General features: G+C 46.6%; 1 protein-coding gene across 2 annotated transcripts in view; it reads left to right on the top strand.

The window, feature by feature from the left end:
• The first annotated feature begins 1288 nt into the window (after nt 1-1288).
• Nucleotides 1289-27014, top strand: part of TSC22D4 (TSC22 domain family member 4) — a 54905-nt gene continuing 29179 nt past the window's right edge. The window contains exons 1-4 of one of the 2 annotated variants that reach the window (XM_063449786.1): nt 1289-1677; nt 7800-8225; nt 9051-9211; nt 21132-21180. In XM_063449786.1, coding sequence (XP_063305856.1) covers nt 7812-8225; nt 9051-9211; nt 21132-21180 — 624 coding nt within the window. In that variant the 5' untranslated portion in view covers nt 1289-1677; nt 7800-7811. Of the gene's footprint in view, nt 1678-7799; nt 8226-9050; nt 9212-21128; nt 21181-27014 lie in introns of both variants that reach the window. The other variant, XM_063449785.1, reaches the window with a different exon arrangement.

The raw sequence follows: 27014 nt of genomic DNA, 5'->3' as shown, positions 1-27014 counted from the left end.
TATGGAGAGGAGTAAGTGTAGGAATGAGAGAAGTAAAGGAGGAAAGAATGGAGAGAAGGAATAAATGAAGGTATTTCCTGTCCTAACGTGTTTTACACCCCACCTCCTATAGACTGTAAGCTCGTTTGAGCAGGGTCCTCTTCAATCGATCGTTCCTGTAAGTTTTCTTGTAATTGTCCTATTTATAGTCAAATCCCCCTCTCTTATAATATTGTAAAGTGCTACGGAATCTGTTAGCGATATATAAATGGCAATAATAATAATAATAATAATAATAAGGAAGGAGGGAGTGGAGGAGAGGGAATGCGGGAGTAAAGGAGGGAGAGAAAGAGTAATTGGAGAAAGAAGGGAAGGTGTGAGTGAGTGAGTGAGTGAGTGAGAGAGAGAGTGGGAGGGAGGGAGGGAGAGAATGAGTGGATGGAGATAAGGAGTGATTGAGGGAGAGAAGGAGGGAGGGAGTTTAGCAGGGAGTAAAGGAGGTAGAGAAGGTGAAGGACAGAGGGAGGAAATGAGTGAGTTAAGAAAGGAGGGAAGGAGTGAAGGAGTGAGTTAAGGAAGGAGGGAGGAAAGAGGTGAGTGAAGGAGGGATTGGAGGAAAGGTGTGAGTGAAGGAAGGAGTGAGTGAAGGAGAGAGGGAATACGTGAGCGAAGGAAGGAGTGAGTGAAAGAGGGAGTGAAGGCGGGAGGAAATAAGTGAGTGAAGGAGTGAGTGTAGCAGTTAGTGAGGGAGGTAAAGAAGTTGAAGGAGTGAGTGAAGGAGATATTGAAGTTGAAGGAGGGCGTGTAGGAGTGAGTGTAGCAAGAAGTGAGTGAGGTAGAGCAGTTGAAGGAGTGAGTGTAGCAGGCAGTGAGTGAGGTAGAGCAGTTGAAGGAGGAGTGTAGCAAGCAGTGAGGGAGGTAGAGAAGTTGGAGGAGGGAGGGAGTGAAGGGGTGAGTGTAGCAGGCATTGAGGGAGGTAGAGAAGTTGAAGGAGGGAGGGAGTAAAGGGGTGAGTGTAACAGGCAGTGAGGGAGGTAGAGAAGTTGAAGGAGGGAGGGAGTGAAGGGGTGAGTGTAGCAGGCAGTGAGGGAGGGAGTGAAGGGGTGAGTGTAGCAAGCAGTGAGGGAGGGAGTGAAGGGGTGAGTGTAGCAAGCAGTGAGGGAGGGAGTGAAGGGGTGAGTGTAGCAGGCAGTGAGGGAGGTAGAGAAGTTGAAGGAGGGAGGGAGGGAGGGAGTGAAGGGGTGAGTGTAGCAGGCAGTGAGGGAGGGAGTGAAGGGGTGAGTGTAGCAGGCAGTGAGGGAGGGAGTGAAGGGGTGAGTGTAACAGGCAGTGAGGGAGGTAGAGAAGTTGAAGGAGGGAGGGAGTGAAGGGGTGAGTGTGGCAGGCAGTGAGGGAGGTAGAGAAGTTGAAGGAGGGAGGGAGTGAAGGGGTGAGTGTGGCAGGCAGTGAGGGAGGGAGTGAAGGGGTGAGTGTAACAGGCAGTGAGGGAGGTAGAGAAGTTGAAGGAGGGAGGCACAGAGAGGAGGGAGCACTGACAGGCTCAGACAGACAGCAGAGGTCGGGCTTACTGACAGCAGAGATGTCAACAGGCTGGAACAAGGAAGAGACAGTGTGACAGTGTCAGGAGGGAGCAGCGGGGAGAATACTGTCAGCTGAGTTCCGGAGAGAGTGCTATGAGCAGTGTAGAGACCGCTCAGTGTGAGTATTATAATTATTGGGGGTGTTTATAGAGCACTTTACAATATTACACAGAGAAAGTGTGGAGAGCAGAGTGAGTGTGAGTGATGTACAAAGTGAGTGTGAGCAGTGTGGAGAGCAGAGTGAGTGTGAGTGATGTACAAAGTGAGTGTGAGCAGTGTGGAGAGCAGAGTGAGTGTGAGTGATGTACAAAGTGAGTGTGAGCAGTGTGGAGAGCAGAGTGAGTGTGATTAGTGTGCATAGAAAACTGAGTGTGAGTGTGATTAGTGTAGGGCAGAGAGTGAGTGGGAACTGCCTGCAGACAGGGAATGAGCTGCAGTGAGTAGGACTGGGACATGGAGACTGAGTGGGATAAGTACAGATAGTGAGTGAGGTTGGAGTGCAGACAGTGAGAGTGGGATACAGAGAGCAAGAGTGGGGTACACAGAACAAGAGTGGGGTACCCAGTGTGATTGTGGTACACAGAGCAAGAGCGGGGTACACAGAGTGTGATTAAGGTACAGAGTGGGGTACAGAGAGTGTGAATGGGGTACAGAAAGTGTGATTGGGGTGCAGAGAGTAAGAGTGGGGTACACAGAGTTTGAATTGGGTGCAGACAGTGAGAGTGGGGTACACAGAGCATGTCAGACTTTGTATAAGTGTGTCAGATTGTGTATGAATGTTTCAGACTGTATATTAATGTGTATAAGTGTGTCAGACTGTGTATGAATGTCAGACTGTGTATAAGTGTGTCAGATTGTATATGAGTGTGTCAGACTGTATATTAATGTGTATGAGTGTATCAGACTATGTATAAGTGTGTCAGACTGTGTATGAGTGTGTCAGACTGTATATGAATGTCAGACTGTGTATAAGTCTGTCAGACTGTATATGAGTGTGTCAGACTGTATATTAATGTGTATGAGTGTATCAGACTATTTATAAGTGTGTAAGACTGTGTATGAGTGTGTCAGACTATGTATAAGTGTGTCAGACTGTGTATGAGTGTGTCAGACTGTATATGAGTGTGTCAGACTATGTATAAGTGTGTCAGACTATGTATGAGTGTATCAGACTGTGTATGAGTTTGTCAGACTGTGTATAAGTGTGTCACACTGTGTATAAGTGTGTCAGATTGTGTATGAATGTTTCAGACTGTATAATAATGTGTATGAGTGTATCAGACTATGTATGAGTGTGTCAGACTGTGTATAACTGTGTCAGACTGTATATGAGTGTATCAGACTGTATATAAGTGTGTCAGACTATGTATACGTGTGTCAGACTGTGTATGAGTGTATCAGACTGTATATTAATGTGTATGAGAGTGTCAGACTGTGTATAAGTGTGTCAGACTGTGTATAAGTGTGTCAGACTGTGCATGAGTGTATCAGACTGTATATTAATGTGTATGAGTGTGTCAGACTATGTATGAATGTGTCAGACTGCATATACGTGTGTCAGACTGTGTATGAGTGTATCAGACTGTATATTAATGTGTATGAGAGTGTCAGACTGTGTATAAGTGTGTCAGACTGTGTATAAGTGTGTCAGACTGTGCATGAGTGTATCAGACTGTATATTAATGTGTATGAGTGTGTCAGACTATGTATGAATGTGTCAGACTGCATATACGTGTGTCAGACTGTGTATGAGTGTATCAGACTGTATATTAATGTGTATGAGTGTGTCAGACTATGTATGAATGTGTCAGACTGCATATACGTGTGTCAGACTGTGTATGAGTGTATCAGACTGTATATTAATGTGTATGAGAGTGTCAGACTGTGTATAAGTGTGTCAGACTGTGTATAAGTGTGTCAGACTGTGCATGAGTGTATCAGACTGTATATTAATGTGTATGAGTGTGTCAGACTATGTATGAGTGTGTCAGACTGTATATTAATGTATATGAGTGTGTCAGACTGTGTATAAGTGTGTCAGACTGTATATTAATGTATATGAGTGTGTCAGACTATGTATGAGTGTGTCAGACTGTATATTAATGTATATGAGTGTGTCAGACTGTATATGAGTGTATCAGACTGTATATTAATGTATATGAGTGTGTCAGACTGTATATGAGTGTGTCAGACTTTGTATAAGTGTATCAGACTGTGTGCTTGTATGTGTGTGTGTGTGTGTATGTATGTGTGTGTGTGTGTGTGTGTGTGTGTGTGTGTATGTATGAGTGAGTACACATAGTTATACATATAGGAAAGCAAGAAGAGAACGAAGTCTGTCCTATATTATGGGGATATACCCCATATGTCAAAAGAAAACAGTTAAAAAGTTATATCTTTATTAGGTAACATAAACTGATTTATGTACACAGGGGGAGGGGGTGAGGAAAAAGGAGACAATGAGGTGCACAGCACCTTAATCAAACAATTCAAGTAACAATAAAGTAGCACTACCTAACCCTAAGGTGGTGTACAGTGAGATACTCAGTACTGTCCAGCGCTAGTGCTGGTTTACAATGGTAACCGTGGTCACCTGTCGGAACAAAAAATAATAATAAAATAAAATAAATAGTGATAAATCAATGGTCGTGATTTAAATGAAAAAACACCCGGTCTCAGGTAACCTGACCTGTCAAAGTTTGCAATAGGTACCGCAGACTCGTGCAACCCACTGTCAGCTGAAGGCTGAAATGTCAAGGGTTTTGCTCGTAGGATCAGTGTATGTGTCAATTACTGTCCAAAGGGTGCTAACAAAATCTCGTGTACAGGTTGGTGATACTCGTCAAGGGATATATGCCCCTAATGAGAGCCCACCGTGGCCAGAGTGCTACACGGCTTGGTCAATATCGATTATAGCAGAGCGGGGTTAGGGAGTACTGTAATCACTTCAGGGCTAAGGTGTACGTGTCCGGGGGTGTTGCTGATAGGATCGATGAAATGAACACTATTCAGATATGCAACCAAATCCCAGTACACAAATTAGCAAATTAGCAAATACTGGCTCCCAATACAATATGGCAAGTTAGGGAGTACTGTAATTATCTCAGGGCTAAAGTGTATATGTCCGGGGAAGTTGCTGATAGGATATGAACACTATTAGAATATGCAACCAGAACCCAGTATACAAATTAGCGGTGCTCGTGGAGAGAGATATCCCCTTAGTAAGAGCCTTAGGTTGAGAGAATGTAGCAGAACTCGCCTGCCAATACCAAATGCTGCAGAAAGTAACGGGGTTCGTCAATGGCCGGCCAACTACTTTGTGCACGTCTAAAGTGACGAGACAGGTGTACGATTGGCCGGATTCCCTCCTTCTAGGGGGAAAAAAAAAATATATATATACAGCAATATGTGGGGAGTACAGTGCAGTGTGCTATAACCCCTACTCTGTGCCTGTAAGGATGTTGAAGATTAAGTGTCCCGGCTGGTATAGATATGCCAAGTAGAGAGTAAGGAGGAATGGTGCCTTCATGGGTACCGGTTATAGGAAAGAGAGAGGTAAGAAGAATAGCGAAGAGGGTACAGTGCTGAGTGCACAAGTAACCCGTCTGGGTAGTCAATACACTGAGTTCAATAAATAACTTTCAAACAGTCGCCGAAAGGGCATCAGTGTAGGTGCTAGGTAATGGAAAGCCCAGCTGTATGGTCCAGTGGGGCGGGTGAAGGTCTCACCCGAGGTAAAGCCTAGGTCGGTTTGAGTGTCGACAGAGTGGATATGATCTCCCGGTTGTCTTAGCCCGACGCGCGTTTCGCCTGAGTGTCACAGGCTCGTCAGGGGTTCTCTCAACCTAAGGCTCTTACTAAGGGGATATCTCTCTCCACGAGCACCGCTAATTTGTATACTGGGTTCTGGTTGCATATTCTAATAGTGTTCATTACTTTGATCCTATCAGCAACTTCCCCGGACATATACACTTTAGCCCTGAGATAATTACAGTACTCCCTAACTTGCCATATTGTATTGGGAGCCAGTATTTGCTAATTTGCTAATTTGTGTACTGGGATTTGGTTGCATATCTGAATAGTGTTCATTTCATCGATCCTATCAGCAACACCCCCGGACACGTACACCTTAGCCCTGAAGTAATTACAGTACTCCCTAACCCCGCTCTGCTATAATCGATATTGACCAAGCCGTGTAGCACTCTGGCCACGGTGGGCTCTCATCAGGGGCATATATCCCTTGACGAGTATCACCAACCTGTACACGAGATTTTGTTAGCACCCTTTGGACAGTAATTGACACATACACTGATCCTACGAGCAAAACCCTTGACATTTCAGCCTTCAGCTGACAGTGGGTTGCACGAGTCTGCGGTACCTATTGCTAACTTTGACAGGTCAGGTTACCTGAGACCGGGTGTTTTTTCATTTAAATCACGACCATTGATTTATCACTATTTATTTTATTTTATTATTATTTTTTGTTCCGACAGGTGACCACGGTTACCATTGTAAACCAGCACTAGCGCTGGACAGTACTGAGTATCTCACTGTACACCACCTTAGGGTTAGGTAGTGCTACTTTATTGTTACTTGAATTGGTTGATTAAGGTGCTGTGCACCTCATTGTCTCCTTTTTCCTCCCCCCCTCCCCCTGTGTACATAAATCAGTTTATGTTACCTAATAAAGATATAACTTTTTAACTGTTTTCTTTTGACATATGGGGTATATCCCCATAATATAGGACAGACTTCATTCTCTTCTTGCTTTCCTCCCAATTACGTAGGGTTACCCCCTGTTCTGTCCTTTGGGACCCACTATCCGGCCACCCTTCTTTATATGTAGTTATACATATAGTCATAGCAGTTGTCCTGTACACCTGGAGTCTGTAAAATGAGCTGTGGGCTGTTAGTGTGGATGTTACAGAGTTGCAGTCTGGGCTCCCCTAATGCAAGGCTGGCAGTACGGCTGTTACAGAGCTGCATTCTGGGCTCCCCTAATGTGAGGCTGGCAGCACGGATGTTACAGAGATGCAGTCTGGGCTCCCCTAATGCGAGGCTGGCAAATGATTTAGGTAAACTAGAAAAATGGTCAGAGTTGTGGCAACTGACATTCAATGGGGATAAGTGCAAGATAATGCATCTTGGATGTAAAAACCCAAGGGCAGAGTACAGAATATTTGATAGAGTCCTAACCTCAACATCTGAGGAAAGGGATTTAGGGGTGATTATTTCTGATGACTTAAAGGTAGGCAGACAATGTAATAGAGCAGCAGGAAATGCTAGCAGAATGCTTGGTTGTATAGGGAGAGGTATTAGCAGTAGAAAGAGGGAAGTGCTCATGCCATTGTACAGAACACTGGTGAGACCTCACTTGGAGTACTGTACACAGTACTGGAGACCATATCTTCAGAAGGATATTGATACCTTAGAGAGAGTTCAAAGAAGGGCTACTAAACTGGTTCATGGATTGCAGGATAAAACTTACCAGGAAAGGTTAAAGGATCTTAACATGTATAGCTTGGAGGAAAGACGAGACAGGGGGGATATGATAGAAACATTTACATACATAAAGGGAATCAACACAGTAAAGGAGGAGACTGTATTTAAAAGAAGAAAAACTACCACAACAAGAGGACAGAGTCTTATATTAGAGGGACAAAGGTTTAAAAATAATATCAGGAAGTATTACTTTACTGAGAGGGTAGTGGATGCATGGAATAGCCTTCCAGCTGAAGTGGTAGAGGTTAACACAGTAAAGGAGTTTAAGCATGCGTGGGATAGGCATAAGGCTATCCTAACTATAAGATAATGCCAGAGACTAATGAAAGTATTTAGAAAATTGGGCAGACTAGATAGGCCGAATGGTTCTTATCTGCCGTCACATTCTATGTTTCTATGTACCTGAAGTCTGGCTCCTCTAATGTAAGGCTGGCAGTACGAATGTTTTACGGAGCTGCAGTCTGGGCTCCCCAAATGTGAGGCTGGCAGTATGGATGATACAGAGATGCAGTCTGGGCTCCCCTAATGTAAGGCTGGCAGTATAGATTTTACAGATCTGCAGTTTGGGCTCTGCTAATGTAAGTCTGGCCGTACGGATGTTACAGAGCTGCAGTCTGGCTCCCCAAATGTGAGGCTGGCAGTACGCATGTTACCGAGCTGCTTTCTGTGTTTTCTTGATGTGAGGCTGGCAATACAGATCACAGCCTCCATTTTAGAGTTTGTCTCCATTCATTACAGGAATTCTCTGAAATGAGCCTTGGGAAAAAACGGAGTGGATTTCAGATTACTAGTGTCACCAGTGATTACCAGCCATTGTCTCCGGTCTCCCCAATCTCTACAGAACATTGTCTCTCCCCAACTCCCAATGGGCCATGTTCCCCACCTACGTCACGATTCCGGGTAGTGCGTTTGGACCATGACCCTGTTGGTGCAGGTCGCAGATACCAGAGGGGGCGTTGGTTATGTGTGGACTTTTACCAACCCGAGACTGGATCTCCGCAAAGGGTGGGCGCTGGACACTCTCTGGACTCAGGACTTCCACGAGCTGCCCCAATTCTACCCATTTTATTATTGTCCCCAGGAGCTGGGGGTAAAGGGCAGCAAGCACCAAGATCCCAAGGGGCCCCGGTGTTGGGAGTAACAGAAAAAGACACAGTAATACAGGTGAGATATTCTCATATTCTCCCCAACTCGTATCCTTGTATAACTCACAGTATGCACTTTGGCTCTGTCACCTGAGAACATTCCTTAAACTGCTTCTTCCCAATCTGCTCCACAAGAATCACCTCAGGTTTCATAGATTCTTAATATCTGTTTAATACTGCAGAAGGAGTGATGGATGTGGGATAGGGCCCTCTACGTATGTCACTGTGTCACTCTGCAGGGTAGGGACGGATTCATAGCGGCCCCTGTCTATGTCACTGTGTCACTCTGCAGGGTAGGGACGGATTCATAGTGCCCCCTGTCTATGTCACTGTGTCACCCTGCAGCGGGAGGGATATATTTATAGCGCCCCCTGTCTGTGTCACTCTGCAGGGGCAGATTCATAGCGACCCCTGTCTGTGTCACTGTGTCACTTTGCAGGGAGAGGGACAGACTTATAGTGCCTCCTGTCTGTGTCACTGTGTCACCCTGCATGACTCATAGTGCCCCCTGTTTGTGTCCCTGTGTCACACTGCAGGGTGAGGGACAGATGTATAGCACCCCCTGTCTGTGTTACTTTGCAGGGAGGAGGGACAGACTCATAGCACCCCCTGTATGTGTCACCCTGCAGGGGGAGGGACAAATTTATAGCGCCCCCTGTCTGTGTCACTCTGCAGGGGGGAGGGGCAGATTCATACCGCCCCCTGTCTGTGTCACTGTGTCACCCTGCAGGGGGAGGGACAGATTTATTGCTCCCCTGTCTGTCACCCTGCAGGCAGGGGGAGGGACAGACTCATAGCGCCCCCTGTCTGTGTCTCTATATTAAATCTTGCTTTTTCCACATAGATCACTCCCCCTGCATCTCAGCTTCAGTCTCGTTTACTGTCCCCAGCACCGACTACACCCAGCGACTCTCATCCCAAGCGGCCAATTTCAGATGTGTTTAATGAACGACTCATTCTTGCTCGCTCTGTTTTCGGTCTGGGAGAAGATAGTGAGCATGACAGGTAAGCATGCACTCACACTAATAACACACAGACTGCACTCACACTATTAACACACAGGCTGGACTCACACTAATAACACACACACTGCACTCACACTAATAACACACAGACTGCACTCACACTAATAACACACAGGCTGCACTCACTCTAATAACACACACATTGCACTCACACTAATAACACACAGACTGCACTCACACTATTAACACACAGGCTGGACTCACACTAATAACACACACACTGCACTCACACTAATAACACACAGACTGCACTCACACTAATAACACACAGACTGCACTCACACTAATAACACACAGGCTGCACTCACACTAATAACACACAGGCTGCACTCACACTAATAACACACAGGCTGCACTCACACTAATAACACACAGGCTGCACTCACTCTAATAAGACACAGGCTGGACTCACACTAATAACACACACACTGCACTCACACTAATAACACACAGGCTGGACTCACACTAATAACACACACACTGCACTCACACTAATAACACACAGGCTGGACTCACACTAATAACACACAGGCTGCACTCACACTAATAACACACACACTGCACTCACACTAATAACACACAGACTGCACTCACACTAATAACACACACACTACACTCACACTAATAACACACACACTGCACTCACACTAATAACACACAGACTGCACTCACACTAATAACACACACACTTCACTCACACTAATAACACACAGGCTGCACTCACACTAATAACACACAGGCTGCACTCACACTAATAACACACAGGCTGCACTCACTCTAATAACACACAGACTGCACTCACACTATTAACACACAGGCTGGACTCACACTAATAACACACACACACTGCACTCACACTAATAACACACAGGCTGCACTCACACTAATAACACACAGGCTGCACTCACTCTAATAACACACAGGCTGGACTCACACTAATAACACACAGGCTGCACTCACACTAATAACACACAGGCTGCACTCACTCTAATAAGACACAGACTGCACTCACACTAATAACACACAGGCTGCACTCACACTAATAAAACACACACTGCCACACTTATAACACACACAGACTGCACTCACAGACTGCACTCACACTAATAACACACAGGCTGCACTCACACTAAGAACACACAGACTGCACTCACACTAATAACACACACACTGCACTCATACTAATAACACACACGCTGCACTCACACTAATAACACTCAGACTGCACTCACACTAATAAAACACACACTGCCACACTTATAACACACACAGACTGCACTCACAGGCTGCACTCACACTAATAACATACAGGCTGCACTCACACTAATAACACACAGGCTGCACTCACACTAATAACACACAGACTGCACTCACACTAATAAAACACACGCTACACTCACACTAATAACACACACACTGCACTCACACTAATAACAGAGCCCACACCACCGCTAAGCACACTTTCTCAATGGCGGCGTAGCTCACCTCATGTGGTAGTAACTTTCTGCTGAAGTAGGCTACCCCCGACCTGGCTCAGTACTGCTCCCAATCCAAACATAGATGCGTCTGTATGAATAAGAAAGCGTTTAGTTGGATTAGGAGCGGCCAGGACGGGTACATTTACCAGGGCTTTCTTAAGTTACTGTAATGCTTGCTCGCACTCAGGGCCGGCGCTACCATAAGGCGGCACAGGCGGCCGCCTTAGGGCGCACCGGCCGTGGGGGCGCAAAATCAGGCTGACCGGAAGGAGGGAAGCGCACTGCGCTCCCCTCCAACCGACGACCTGTTGTAGCGTGGCCGAGCGCCCGGTTCTGCGGGCGTGCGAGGGAGCACTCTCCCATGTGTGCTTCCTCTTCAGCTCCCTCGCGCGCCGCATACTGATACCGGAGCCGGAAGATGACGTCATCTTCCGGCGCCGGCATCCCTACGCGGTGCGTGAGGGAGCTGAAGAGGAAGCACACATGGGAGAGTGCTCCCTCGCGCCCGCCCGGGAGCCAGCCAGCCAGGGAGGGAGCCAGCCAGCCAGCCAGCAAGGGAAAAAGCCAGCCAGCCAGGGAGGGAGCCAGCCAGCCAAGGAGCCCAGCAGCACCACTGGACCCCAGGGAATCCCTTCAGCACTCCAAAAAGGTAAGGAGGCTGAGGGATTAAATAAAAAAAAAACATGTGTTAGTGTGAGTGTTAGTGTGTGTGTCTGCTAGTGAGTGTCAGTGAGTGACAGTGTGTGTGTCTGCTAGTGAGTGTCAGTGTGTGTGTCTGCTAGTGAGTGTCAGTGAGTGTGTCTGCTAGTGTCAGTGAGTGTGTCTGCTAGTGTCAGTGAGTGTGTCTGCTAGTGTCAGTGAGTGTGTCTGCTAGTGTCAGTGTGTGTTTGCTAGTGAGTGTCAGTGAGTGTGTCTGCTAGTGAGTGTCAGTGTGTTACTGTGTGTCTCTTACTGAGTGTGTTTGTGTGTGTATTAGTGAGTCTGTTTGATGTCTGTTAGTGAGTGTTTGTCAGTGAGTGTGTATGTTTTGTAAGTGAGTGTGTATGTATGTCTGTCGCTGAGTGTGTCTGTCAGTAAATGTGTGTGTCTGTTAGCTGGTGTGTATGCATCTGTTCGTGAGAGTGTGTGTGTGTCTTCAGCACTTACCTTTCTCTAGCGCCGGACTCCCTTGGCGCTGGGGATCCCTCCGCCTCTCAGCTCCGAATGCTCTTGCCGCGCATGCATTCAAACCGCCCATAGGAAAGCATTACTCAATGCTTTCCTATGGACGTTCAGTGTTTTCGAATAGCGGAAGCTCCTCTAGCGGCTGTCAGTGAGACATCCACTAGAGGCTGGATTAACCCTCGGTGAAACATAGCAGTTTCTCTGAAACTGCTATGTTTTCAGCTGCAGGGTTAAAACTAGAGGGACCTGACACCCAGACCACTTCATTGAGCTGATGTGATCTGGGTGTCTGTAGTGGTCCTTTAATTGTGTGTGCATCTGCATGCACTGGCGTAAATACCGCGGTCGCAGGGGTCACAGCCCTGCAACCCCTGCGACCAGGTGCCCGCCGCCATGTGTTGGAGGGGGCGAGGATATGAATGACATCGTATCCCTGCTCCCTGTGTACCAGACAGCATGCATCCAGGGGACAAGATTGAACTAGTATGTAATTGTGTATGTCTCTGTATGTGTGTATGTCTCTGTATGTATGTATGTAGGTCTCTGTATGCCTGTATGTCTTTGTATGTATGTTTCTGTATGCATGTATGTGTCTGTATGTTTCTGTATGCCTGTATGTCTCTGTATATACAAATGTATGTGTCCGTATGCCTGTATGTCTCTGTATGTACAAATGTATGTGTCTGTATGCCTGTATGTCTTTGTACGTATGTGTCTGTATGCCTGTATGTCTCTGTATACCTGTATATATGTATGTGTCTGTATGTCTCTGTATGCGTGTATGTCTTTGTATGCCTGTATGTCTGTATGTGTCTGTATGACGGTATGCCTCTGTATGTATGTCTATATGCCTGCATGTATGTCTCTGTCTGTGTCTGTATGTCTCTGTATGATTATTTCTGTGTTTGTATGAACCTTATTTTAAACGAGGGTGGGGGGCACCAAAATGCATCTTCGCCTGTGTAACTAAAAATCCTAGCACCGGTCCTGCTCGCACTCTGGGGTGCAGTTTATTTGTTGGGGTAAATTTTTTCGGGTCAAGTCTGTTAGGGGTTTGGCTAGGGCACTGTAGTTTGGGACAAATTTTCTTAATACCGTGCTATCCCTGTGTAACAAAACCCTACCTTATACCTGCGAATATTTACTGCTACCGGCCCTTTAAGAGCTAGCCGGGCACATATACAGGAACAGAGACCTCGGATTATAAAGACATATTGTTTATCCAGCAAAAGACATCAAACTGGATATAATTGAATGTGCTTACCTGTTTCGTGGGGATTATTCTTTAAAACAGTTCGGGACTTTTAAAGCATTCGCTTACTTTTGCGACCCAGACAGTATGGACCCAGCATTCATGGCACGAATGCAAACTACCGAACACCGGACCACCCTGCTACCTAATTATGTGGTAATTTACCTCCCTGATCGGCACATCCAGCTCTTATGGGAAACGCTTTGTTTCAGTTCCTGGGTGGCCGCCATTTCGGGACTTTTACACGTGGTCGCGGCCATCTTAACTCCCGAACAGCGGTGTTTTGCCATCGAGTGTCTGGAACTAAAATCGGACACTCGAGTAGGCGAACACCGCTGAGACCTCCATAACACCGTAAATTTGTGCCAAAACTACCGACCGCCCTGCCGTTCGGTAGAAAGACTATGCAGCATATAGGGATTCTGACGAACATCAAGATGCCCACGGATGGCAAGCTTTTCGTGACTTTTTAACGCACGAACGAGGACCGACCGCAAGGCCAAAACTCATGGAACTATTTTTGGCTAGTGTGCCTGTGCGGTCGGTCAAAACTTTAAAGCTCCATAACTCCCGAACCCGTTAACCGAATGGGATAATTTTTACATATGTTGCTCCCCCAGATCACACTCAGCCATAACTGTATATAGCTTCATACATATCACACTCAGCCATAACTGTATATAGCTTCATACATATCACACTCAGCCATAACTGTATATAGCTTCATACATATCACACTCAGCCATAACTGTATATAGCTTCATACATATCACACTCAGCCATAACTGTATATAGCTTCATAGATATCACACTCAGCCATAACTGTATATAGCTTCATACATATCACACTCAGCCATAACTGTATATAGCTTCATACATATCACACTCAGCCATAACTGTATATAGCTTCATAGATATCACACTCAGCCATAACTGTATATAGCTTCATATATATCACACTCAGCCATAACTGTATATAGCTTCATACATATCACACTCAGCCATAACTGTATATAGCTTCATACATATCACACTCAGCCATAACTGTATATAGCTTCATACATATCACACTCAGCCATAACTGTATATAGCTTCATACATATCACACTCAGCCATAACTGTATATAGCTTCATACATATCACACTCAGCCATAACTGTATATAGCTTCATACATATCACACTCAGCCATAACTGTATATAGCTTCATACATATCACACTCAGCCATAACTGTATATAGCTTCATACATATCACACTCAGCCATAACTGTATATAGCTTCAAACATATCACACTCAGCCATAACTGTATATAGCTTCATACATATCACACTCAGCCATAACTGTATATAGCTTCATATATATCACACTCAGCCATAACTGTATATAGCTTCATACATATCACACTCAGCCATAACTGTATATAGCTTCATACATATCACACTCAGCCATAACTGTATATAGCTTCATACATATCACACTCAGCCATAACTGTATATAGCTTCATACATATCACACTCAGCCATAACTGTATATAGCTTCATACATATCACACTCAGCCATAATTGTATTACTTCATACATATCACACTCAGCCATAACTGTATATAGCTTCATATATATCACACTCAGCCATAACTGTATATAGCTTTAGAGATGTAGCAAAATGGACATCTGCAAGTTACTCCTTATTCCTTACATTGGCTGTCCATATCTCCCCCTGTTATTTCGTGTATTTTGCCCCATTTATTTTGTGTGGTTCTTCTTTAGCTGTTCAGGAGACTTCATACGAATGGAATCCATTCGTCTGCCGAACGAGGACCACCCCTGTGCCCCATTAGAATGTTAACAACAACCATTAAGTGCGAAACCGCAAGGGAAACAATTAATGAATGCTTCTCCTGGGTGGCCGCTATTTCATATAACCGAACACGTGGCTGAGAGATTAGCGACCATCTTGTCTCCCGAACGAGGGCAGCAGTATTTTGTCGTCGAGTGAAGTGAACTATTTTCAGCTAGGCATTCACGCGAACACCGGTAAACTGTTGACCGCTGTCTGTTCCTGTTCCGGACCACCTACGCGAACGGCGTTCGGAGATATAAACTACCAAACAGGGGGAGCATTTGTACCCTGAAAGCAAGAGATTCCTTTGTATGGTTTTCACACGGGAGCCCCACGAACAGAGACTGGCTAAGACACATATTTCCCTAGAACCATTTTGGGCTAGCGTCTCGTGTCTGGCCCGTCAAAACTTCCACACGATGGCATTGCCGTTCTACTGAACCGAACTGAGTGATTCTTGGATATGTTGGTCACTCACATTGGGGTTCCAAAGAAGAAAAACACTCCAGGATAAAGAAGGTGAATTTATTTGTGGGTTTATCACCTCACCAAAATAAGTGCGACGTTTCGGCTCCTGAGAGCCTTAATCAAGTGAGCCGAAATGTCGCACTTATTTTGGTGAGGTGGTGAACCCACCAATTAATTCACCTTCTATATCCTGGAGTGCTGCCTGTGTTTTTCTTCTTTGGTACTACATTGGTGGATTCAGCGGTGTCCATCCTATACACAGAGCTGCCCCTTGGTGGAAGGCCGGAGCATATGTGCAGGACCTGATTGCAGGGTGTTCTGTTTTTCTTGGACTCACATTGGGGTTATCAGGGAATGTACTTTTTGTGGGGTTCCCAGGTATGGTTGGGGAACTTTTGGGGTACAGTATATTTTGTGCCTGGGAAATAACTGAATTAGAGGAGTTTACTCAGGCAATTATTTCTCAGGCACAAGGGATCCTGGGATTGAAACCCTTGCATTTTCTGCCTGTGAGACCCCTTTCATGGGAGATGACATAAAAGCCGTGTATGTGATAATAAAAATTAGTTATACCCCCAGAACAGAGTGTCGTCCAGTTGCTGGGGATGTGGTGGGAGATTATTGGATTACTTTGCTGTGCCTGACTGTTGCATTGGATGGTCTTATTTGTTCCTGACTGTAGTTTGGAGTACCAGCGGAGAAGAGTCCCTGCTAGGACTAGGACTCCACTACATTGGTTGGCAGCGTCGGGATACAGAGCTCACAGAGGAACAAGAACCAGTGGATCTAGCAGTGCCAGATGTACCGTGGATGGAGATTAACTACTCCATCCTAAAACTGTCCACGTTAAAGGATCTCCTAGAGGTAAGAAAAAGGCTAACCTCATTGCTGAAGTGATTGCAGAATACCGAACAGATGGAGCGGTTCGGTATATGAACTGGAACCGTCGGAGTTCCGAAGGGAATTACAGTTTCGGCTGTCCTTTTATGGGGAAATTCCATCTACAGACATTGTTTCACGAACCATGTCAGAGGTCCAGGAGTTTGTGCTAAGGCAAAGGGATCAACAAACCCCCGAAAGAACCCAAGCAGTGACAGTGGTGCAAGAGGGTAAGCCCAAAATACCCTTGTAGCGGAACGCAGTAAGCCTGTCCTGCAAAATGCCGGTGTGACTATATTCGTTATAATTTTGCCTGTGTTGAATTGCTATTCGTCTATTTAAAGTGTGAATTGTGTGTTATTCGGTAGTTTCCATCTGTACTAATTGCTTAGGGAAACTACCGAATAGAGGGACCACCCCGGAGAGAAGTGTGCCAGCAATTAAGGTTCACATTCTTTCCAAACCGCAAGTTAACCGGCTCATTAACATTGTATCTGGGTGGCCGCCATTCGGCATGCGTACACGTGGCGGCGGCCATCTTACGCATGAAAATCTCAGCGGTGTTTGGTCGTCGAGTGTCTGGAACTCAAATCGGACACTCAAACAACCAAACCCCGCTGAGACCTCCAGAGCTCCGTAACTGCCGAACGGAGAGACATAACAAATCCCCATTCGGTAGTAACAAAGTACCGAATGAGGGAATCCCTATCTAGGTGAATTAAAGTATGGATGGCAGTTATAAATGTCTGTTTTTACTGCCGAACGGAGACCGACCGCAGGGCCCATTCTCATGGAACCCTTTTCGGATACCAACTCGTGTGCGGTCGGTCAAACTTCACCTTCCTGTAACTACCGAACCACTGGTCCGATCTGGGTGAATTTTGGATATTATATTCACCCAGATCAGGGCTACCTAGCGGTACCCTAATATTAAGGATATGTGATGGTTTAGGGGTACATCTAAGTCTGGGGTAAAGTACTGTACAAGTTAAGGGGATTATGACTCACTCTGAGGGGAGGAGATGTGTGGGAGGTAACAAGCATTGTATTGGTTACTGTCATAATTACTGTAGTTCCCTCCCTTGCATGGGAGCAGGCTTTATAAGAAACCCTGGAATAAACGATTGTCAGTTCTACTCCTGAAACTGTGTGTCGTCCAGTTATTGGGAGTGCTGTGGGGATATTGCTGTACCTTTTTACCTGTTGGAAACTCTGCTGTGGATTTACTAATGACTTGTTCCTGAGCCTTCCTTGGATCTAAAGTGGAGAATAGCTGTGAGAAATCAGCTCTCCGCTACAACCCTATAATGCATTTAAAAACTATGTAGAGGCGGTGGAAGATATTGGTGCATTCCTCCAGGATTTTGAAAGACAATGTGCCCTACATAAAATTGATGTTTATGACCAGGTCCCACTATTGATAAGACTGTCAGGTTGAGCAGCACTGTCCGCACTGTCTCAGAAGAGGAAATAAGAAATTATGGCAGAGTAAAAGAGGTGATACTGATACTCCAGATATGCCATCACGCCAGAGGCATACCGCAGGCGGTTGAGGGACTTGAAAAAGGCGAATAAAGATTCCCATGCCGAATGGGCTTGCTGACTGCACTGGACTGCTCTGGGGTGGGTGAAAGCCCACAAATCAAGCATCATGGAGGATGTATTACAGTTGGTGCAACTGGAGCAATTTTTAATGGGTTGGCTCCAGACACCCAGGAGTGGGTAAGGGACCTCAACCCCTCTACCCTCACAGAGGCATTAAGGCAGGCATATGAATATCTGGATTCCTGCCGACAGGAGAGACCGGTCCAATCCAGACCCGTCTTCAGATCTACAACAGCACCCCTCCCCCCCCAGGCAATTCACTACCGCTAATGCCCCACAGCCCCGCTACCACCTGTGGGGCCACATCCAGTGCCACATTTGCAAAATGATGGGGCACATGCACAGAGATTGCCCCCAGGACAGGGCTCAGTGGATCTGCCCGGGACCAACTCTACCTACCCGGGATGCTGCCCACAGCTACCAGGCAGAGGCCCCCACCCAGTTCACCGCCACAGCACCCCAAGAAGACCACTGGGAAGTATTGCATGAAGCGGACCCAATTTAAGCAGCCACAGATAACCGTCAACATCACAGGCAGACTGTGCATCTTCAGGGTAAGACAGTCCAAGGGCTTCGGGATGGGAGCCACCCTTACCCTGGTAGAGCGACATCTAGTACCAGACGGAGCAAAGACCGGGAGTTCGGTGGCAGTGCGGGTAGCCGGGGGAGCAGTACACTGGCTGCCTACTGTCCGGGTACATTTGGATTGGGGAGCGGGGTCTGGAATGGTGGACGTGGGGTTGATGCCGGAGCTGCCGGCAGAAGTACTGTTGGGGAATGACCTGGGAAGGCTCACCTCTGCTTTTGAGCCCCAGGGACAACCGGAGAAACTATACCCGGTAGTTACACGGCAGCAGGCCCACACCAGAGACCACAGCTCACACCCGGAGGCTTAGGTAAGAGACCCATCCCCACCTCTGGAGTGTTTACCATGCAATTCCCACACTGAGTTTGGGAAAGAGGTGACTGCAGACCCCATGCAACAGGTTTACAGAGATAGAGTCACCTCTAGTCAGGCGGGGTTAAAAGGGGAGAGGTATGTGTGGGATAAGGGGCTGCTGTGCAGGAAGTCTGAGTCCTGCTATCCGGGCATTTTGGGGTGAGCAGATAGCAAGTATCGGCTCACCCAAAATTTCTTTTGGCCTGGGATTTCGCAGGATATTATTTGGTATTGCCAGACGTGCGATACTTGCCAGAGGATAGCTAAGAGGGAAGACCACTGTGACAAACTGCCATTTGCCACTGGGCATTGGAGAGGACTTATTGCTAGCCTCCTGCCCTGCGACTATGGCCCTGGAAGGTATTGCCCTTTGAGACTTACATGTGGACATAAAGGATTTTTGAGTGCTGTTCCTGGCCATTTAAATGCTTTGGAGCAGGGTTACAACTTTTAAACTGGCACTTCGAATGCAGTCGAAGTGCCGAAGCCGTTGAAGTGTGTGTGTTCGTTTGTCAAATGGCGGCCATTTTAACTTAGTCGAACGCGGTCAGCGGTGTGTGCAGCCAAATCTATGGAACTGTTTGCGGCTATCCAATTGCACGAACACCGCTGACCCGTACCTACTTCGACACTGCGGCTGGAGACTAAGTCCCGTTTCTCGGTGCAAAATAGACCGACCGCACAGCCCAAATCCATGGAACTGTTTTGGGCATGAAAATGTGCTTGCGGTCGGTCATAAAGGACTTATACCTATCTCCCGAACGGCTGGACGGATTCGAATGATTTCTGGGTATGTTTGTATTTGGAATGTGCTGATTAATAATATGTAACTGTTATTAATATTGGATGCATGGTTTTAGAGTTATGAAAGTTGGGTAAAATGTATGTTTAAATTGTACGTTATAATTGGGTTACCTCTCAGGCTAAGGGGAGGGAATCTGTGGGATGTAACCATTGTGTGATTGGGTAATGTTTAATTTGATGTGGGCGTCTCCTTTGCAGGGGAGAATTGCATAAAAGCAGAGTGTGTGTAATTAAACCAGAGTTTTTCTTGACCCTCAACACGTAGTCTTGTCTCGTGATTGGAGGGGACAGCTATATTCACACTGGGGATTGCTATGCGCTGCATACTCCCTTGAGCTTTAATCACTTAGCTCTTTTGAGAGTCGGTTCCGGTTACGCCCTCCTTGGAGGAGAGGTCTTCCCCACACGGTCCGGATGCTAGAGGTTCATGCAGGGTGGAAGGAAGACGGCGCGGCTCCAGTTAAGCTACGGCGGTTGTGGAGTCTGCGGTGGTTGTGGTGTCGTCTGCAGTGCTGGGAGTCCTCAGGAAGCACTATGAGCATCCGTCAACGGAAGGTGTCCGTTACAACCACCAAAAGGACAAGCTCCACCCTTTCCCGTGATTGAGGAAACATTTAGCCAAATAGCAGTAGACCTGGTAGGACCTTTAGCTAAGCCTAGCCCCTCCGGCAAGAAATATATCTTGACAGTGGTGGAATACGCCACCAGGTACCCAGAGGCAGTGGTGCTGACCAATATCCATGCAGAAACAGTTGAGGAGGCCCTGATGCGAATCTTCTTCCGCATGGGATATCCCCGGGTGATAGTGTCGGATTGGGGCAGCCAATTTACCGCACAGGTCACCCACCAACTCTGGAGGCTCTGCCGCATTAAACCGATTATGAGCTCCCCTTACCACCCCCAGACCAACCGTCTCTGCGAACGATTTAATGGGACGCTGAAGCAAATGCTCCAGTAGTTGCAAAACCCTTGCATTTTCTGCCTGTGAGACCCCTTGCATGACAGATGACAAAAAAAGCCATGTATGTGGAAATAAAAATCAGTTATAGCTGAGTGTCGTCCAGGTACTGGGGAGGAGGTGGGAGATTCTTGGATTATTTTACTGTGCCTGACTGTTCCATTAGAGTGTTTTATTTGTTCCTGAGTAGTTTGGAGTACCAGCGGAGAAGAGTCCCTGCTAGGACTAGGGCTCCGCTACAATAGATATTACACTCAGCCATAACTTTATATAGCTTCAAACATATCACACTCAGCCATAACTGTATATAGCTTCATACATATCACACTCAGCCATAACTGTATATAGCTTTATACATATCACACTCACCCATAACTGTATATAGCTTCAAACATATCACACTCAGCCATAACTGTATATAGCTTTATACATATCACACTCAGCCATAACTGTATATAGCTTCACAGATATCATAATGTCTAAAAGCTCTCTCTCCCCCTTCCCCCCCAGCAGCTCCAGTAACAATCTGATAGCCATCGACAACAAAATCGAACAAGCTATGGTGAGTGTGAGAACCTTTACTATGTCACTACACCGCTATTCACTTCCTCCGCTATTCCTCTACTGCTTCACTACACCGCTAACAAGCAATGCTCTCTACTATTCCTCTACTGCTTCACTACACCGCTAACCAGCAATGCTCTCTACTATTCCTCTACTGCTTCACTACACCGCTAACCAGCAATGTTCTCTGCTATTCCTGTAATCCTTCACTAAACATAGAAACAATTTGGCGGCAGATAAGAACCATTCGGCCCACCTAGTCTGCCCAATTTTCTAAATCCTTTCATTAGTCCCTGACCTTATCTTATAGTAAGGATAGCCTTATGCCTATCCCACGCATGCTTAAACTCCTTCACTGTGTTAACCTCTACCAATTCAGCTGGAAGTCTATTCTATGCATCCACTACCCTCTCAGTAAAGTAATACTTCGGGATATTATTTTGAAACCTTTGCCCCTCTAATTTAAGACTATGTCCTCCTGTTGTGGTAGTTTTTCTTCTTTTAAATATGGTCTCCTCCTTTACTGTGTTGATTGCCTTTATGTATTTAAATATTTCTATCATATCCCCCCTGTCTCGTCTTTCCTCCAAGCTATAGATGTTAATACTCCAAGTGAGGATCTTTCTACTGCTAATACCTCTCCCTATGCAACCAAGCATTCTGGGAGTGTAGGGCCCCCTAGTGGGCCTAAAACATAATTAATGGGTCTTCTACGGGAACAAGAGTTTAGGTTGGAAATGTTGCAGCATGGTGGGAGGGGCCTCCTGTGGCAAAACCGACCTCGCTACGTGTCCTTGGAGGGGGCTGATTGCCCGCCTCTTGCCTTTGGACTATGGACCAGACTTTATGGGAATGTGATACCCCAGATAGCCATACCATGGAGCCTATTCATATAATGAAAGACTATGGGAAAGACTTTAGCTCCATGGCAATTGTACTGTGTGAGTAGGATCTGCGCGCTATTCGGTAGTTTTGTGCGTGCAGATCCCAGCTATCTGGGGATAGGTGAAATGTCTGTGTGTTATGTGTAAATGTGACTTTATGTATTTTAAAGTGTTTTATGTCGTTTTGCAACCATGTGGTTAATGGAGTCTGCCTTTAGTCCTGGATAATTGGATTACTTCTCCAATTAACTTCAGGGCAGAAGGGAGGAAACCAGGGTGCATTGTGGGGATGTTTTTCTGCCAGCCAGAAAGGAACAAAATATACTTTTAGTAACTTTTGAACCCCTGGTCGGATTCATGCCATTTTTTAATATGTTGTTCCCCTGAATGGATTGATTGTGGATATGTATTTTTATGTGAATGTGATGTATGGTTTTAAAGTTATGAAAGTTGTGTAAAAGTATATTTTACACTGTATGCATAATGGGATTATGTGTCACACTAAGGGGAGGGGATGTGTGGGAGGTAACATCTATGTCATTGGTTCTTTTATGCCTCCCCCTGGGTGTGGCCTGTATGTGTGAGTTGGAAATAAAAGCCGGGCTGGATGAGCCAGTCCAGAGTTCCTGTTTTACCCTCAAAGTGATGTCGTCTCATTATTGGGGGAAGGATTTATTGCATGCTGTTCCAGTTGACTGCTAGGAGTACAAGCCTATTCGTATGGTTCCTATTCAATGGTCTACAGCATTCATATGCGTGGGAGAATTTAAAAGGTTTCTCGGATTCAGTGTTCATGTGTCTCCAGTCGGGAGAATGGTGTTTGCAGTAGCTGCCTGTGCATCTGTAAAGGGGATTATCGCCTAAACTGGGTTTTACCCTCTTGTAAGTGAAACGGTCCGTTACACCTCCCCTTACCTTTTAAGAGGCTCCTCCATTTCCTGTCCCTCCTTGTGATTCCTGCTGGCTCCAGGAAGTTCAGGACAGCCATGATAGGGATGCAAACGTCTTTCCAGACACCAGCCATGCCAAGATCACCAGGCGTGCAGATATGATCATCTGGTACCAAGTGCCCAAGAGTCCCAGAGGAACTAGCCGTTGTCGATTCCAGGAACCTCGGAAATGGTCCAGGCCACCAGCGACAGTGGCCTCTAATCCCTCTGCTGAATCCCGCAGGAGAAACTCAGACAGGTAGAACTAGTGGGTTTTTGTACGATAACTCCAGCAGTAGAGGGAACCACGGTTACTCCTCCCAAGCGGCACGATCAGGAGAAGCGACATCTTCAGAAGCTTTATCCAATGTAATGTCCAGAGAATCATGGCGAAGAAGGGAAATTCATACGCCCCCGAGGGAGGCCATTCCTGGAGGAATGTGTCCACTGCTTCGCTAAGGGGATCCGGGAGCCAACTGAAGAATAAGTCAGTTTGGCGATTCGTCCTGGATGCAAAAAGATCCAGGTGTAGGGGACCTTGAAGGGAATCCAGCACCTGAAACACTGAAGGATGTAGTTGCCAATCGCTGGCGCCTCTCCAGTGTCGAGAAAACCACCACTAGATTGTCCCGTCCTGGAAGGTATTCCGCTACAATCGATAAGTTCTTGTCCAGACAATACTGGTACAAATCCCTCGTCAGATCCGACAGCAGTTTAGATGGGGAACCTCCCAATCGGTTTATGTAGCATACCGCCAAGACGTTGTCCATGCATAGAAGCTGCGAGCAATGACTCATCCCTTTGGTGAAACTCCAAATGGCGAATGACCCCGCAATCAGTTCCAGACAATTGATGTAAAGGGTCTTCTCCTCTGGAGTCCAGAGATCTCCTGTCGCCAAGCCATCGCTGTTATGGTTGCCCCAGGCTAGCTGAGGGTTGGACCGTAGAAAGGATGCTCCTAGCGCTCACCAAGGACCATCAGCACCGCACCAGACACCATAAGCACTGCAGACCCCACGAACAGCCGCTGCTTGGTTGGGGTCTCGCCGTCTCCTACCCACCCTGGACCTACGACAAGGCTCCAGTGGGTGAACCTCTCTTCCTTCCAGAGAGCGAAGCAGGAACAGGAACAAGCTCTTACAAGAGCTCAGTGAAGCTAAGGGAGTATGAAGAGCATAGCAATCCCTGTAGTGATTATAGCTGTCCCCTCCAAACACGAGTCAAGGCTGCAAGTTGAGGGTCAAGTAGAACTGGTTTAATGAGCATACAGGTCTTTCTTATATACACATTTACCCACAAGGTTACCACCCACGTGGACCTTGTGGAACACAGGACACAAAGTTACAACAGCCAATCAACACAGTACAGTACAGTCAGACACTCTCAGCTAATGCACACAAGCCCTCCCCTCTACCTGTCATACAATTACCATACACAATGGACTAACTTAATTACCACAGGCAGAAAATATACAGTTTTACCAAAAGTCCAGAAACACCCCAAAACACAAACATATCCTCATAAATCCTACATCCCTGGATAGCCCTGATCTGGGTGAACAACATATACAAAAATCACCCAGAGCAGGGGTTCAAAAGTTTTATGGAAGTCACATTTGACCGACCGCAAGCATGGCTTTCATGCCCAAAACAGTTCCACAGATTTAGGCTGTGCGGCCGGTCTATCTTCTCCTCTATCCTGGAGATAATTGGATTAAGTGGCTGTGGTAAGCCAATTATCTCCAGGTACAGGAAATATATCTAAGTCCAAAAACTGTTACAAAAACCACATAAAAATACATAACTCATATAATACAATGTTTAAACTATATGTCCAACATATCCCTAGATAGCTTGGATCTGAGCGCTCAATATGTCCAAAAATCACTCAGATCTCACGAATACATTTGGATCGCCATGGGGTTAAACAATAGAGAGGGCTGATGAGAGATTGAGGAGGGACAAAGCAGCCAGTTTCAACTGGTCTGGCAGTGTCCCTGGGACAACGCCCTGCTGAAGAACAATAGGACAGGAGAGAGGGGGAGGGGTAGAGGCACATTTCCCCATGGAATTAAAGGGGCAGAAAAAATCCAATAAGCCCAAATAGACTTTTTAAATTGCAATACACCCCAGGGGCCATACTCACAGGGCTGGAGAGCAGGCCTCTCCAAAAGTCAGTGGCAAAGGGTAGTCTGTCACAATCGGAAGCAGTGCCTCACCCCAGACAACTGGCATCAGAAGTCCGGCCAAGATCCGAATATCACCTTGCTGTTCCAGGCCTCCATGTGTCGAAGCCACCAGTGGAGTTCTAGGCGGGCCTCGTCCGACAGACATATGACTCGGTCGTAGGAGACCGATGACCTGAGATATTGTGCCTTCAGGCTTTGGAGAGTCTGATCGTGTAGGAGTCCCTGGAATATGGCTTAAATGGAGGGTAATGGCAGTCCTATCGTTCGTGCCAGATCCCTCAATGTGGCCCGTGAGTTGCGTAGCAGATGTCTTATATTTTTCCTGATAGCGGATATCTTGGACATCGGAAGACAGAGCACTGCCTGAACTGAACCCACCACGAATCCCAGGAACTGGATTGACCGAGAGGGAGTCAGTCCTGATTTCTCCATGTTGATGACGAACCACAGGTCCTCGAGCAGGTGGATTGGAAGCGACGGCCTGTTGACGCAGGGCGTCCGGATACTGTGCCATCAACAGAATATCGTCCAGATAGACAATCGACCTGATCCCTCTGGCCCTCAGAGTCGCCATGACTGGCTTCAACAACTTAGTAAAGCACCAAGGAGCCGAACTGAAACCGAACGGAAGACATGTGAACTGCCAGATGTTCCCCTGCCAGGGGAACTGAAGTAAGCACCTGTTGTCGCAGTGGGTCGGTACCATGAGATAGGCATCCTTCAAATATATTCGGGAGAAACAAAGTCAATCCGAAATCTGGACACGTGAACCCACGGATCTCCCGTGATGGCCCTCCAGTAAGGAAAAAAGTGAGACAGTCTGCCCGCAATGGGTAAGTTTAGCAAATAAGGAATGACTCTTATCTGATGCGTATCTTGCCCGTGTGGAGGCAGCGCCTCGGCCTCTGGAGGACCCTGGGGAAAACAGCTGGCGATACTGGTATCGGGAGCAGGATGATGAGAACGACTCCGAGATGCAGGGCCTTATGCCCATGAAGGCACCGCTGGTGGCGCGCCCCCTCTTCCGACCAGCCCTGGAGGAAAAAACAAAATACCCTCTTGAGAGACAGTTGAGCCTTCTTTAGAGATGTATAACTGGAGATGTGGCAGTTCAGCTCCTTCATGAAGGCATCACTGAGACCTTTGGAATTCGGACCCAATTCCTTAGAGGCCAAGTCAGCCAGTTTACCATCCAGCTTGTACAAGACCGCTTTGTGGCGTTCTGAGTTTAGGGACATATTGGCATTGCCCTGGAGACAGATAGCTCTTAGGGCCCACTCCCTGAAGGAGATGAGCGCCCACGGAGCTACACTGTGTAGGGCATCATCCACCATCAGGAAAATCTGCGTCAGCAGACCACTGAGATCGAGCAGTGTTCCAGGCCTTTGCGAGGGTCCTTCCCTGACCTCGTCACGAAGGTGGCGAACACAGTGAACACAGTGTCGGACGTGGGCATTGAGCCCGTAGTTTTGCCTGGACCTCCTTGTCCAAAGGCGGCAAAGCCAGTAACGGAGAAACTTCGCAATGTGGTCAAGGGGAGCCCATTCTGCGGAACGAGGATGTTTGAGGAGACGTGGGTCCAAGAGCGGGTGATCAGAGGGATCCAAGATTTCTCCTGGGGCGTCAGCAGTAGCCACGGAGGCCTTCAGCGAACCAGTTGGAGGAGAGCCCAGAATGGTTTCTCTCACGTAGACCCAGTGCATACACCCACAACAATCCAGTACATCATAAAAAAAAAAAAATATATATATATATATATATAAAACAATTATATATAATAAAATAACCATACAGCTAAGCACAAACAATATCAATATGAAAGAAACAAAAC

Source organism: Pelobates fuscus, chromosome 3, assembly GCF_036172605.1.
Source record: "Pelobates fuscus isolate aPelFus1 chromosome 3, aPelFus1.pri, whole genome shotgun sequence".
Taxonomy (NCBI): Eukaryota; Metazoa; Chordata; class Amphibia; order Anura; family Pelobatidae; genus Pelobates; species Pelobates fuscus.
The sequence above is the reverse complement of the archived record's forward strand: the minus strand, read 5'-3'. Positions and strand labels throughout refer to the sequence as shown.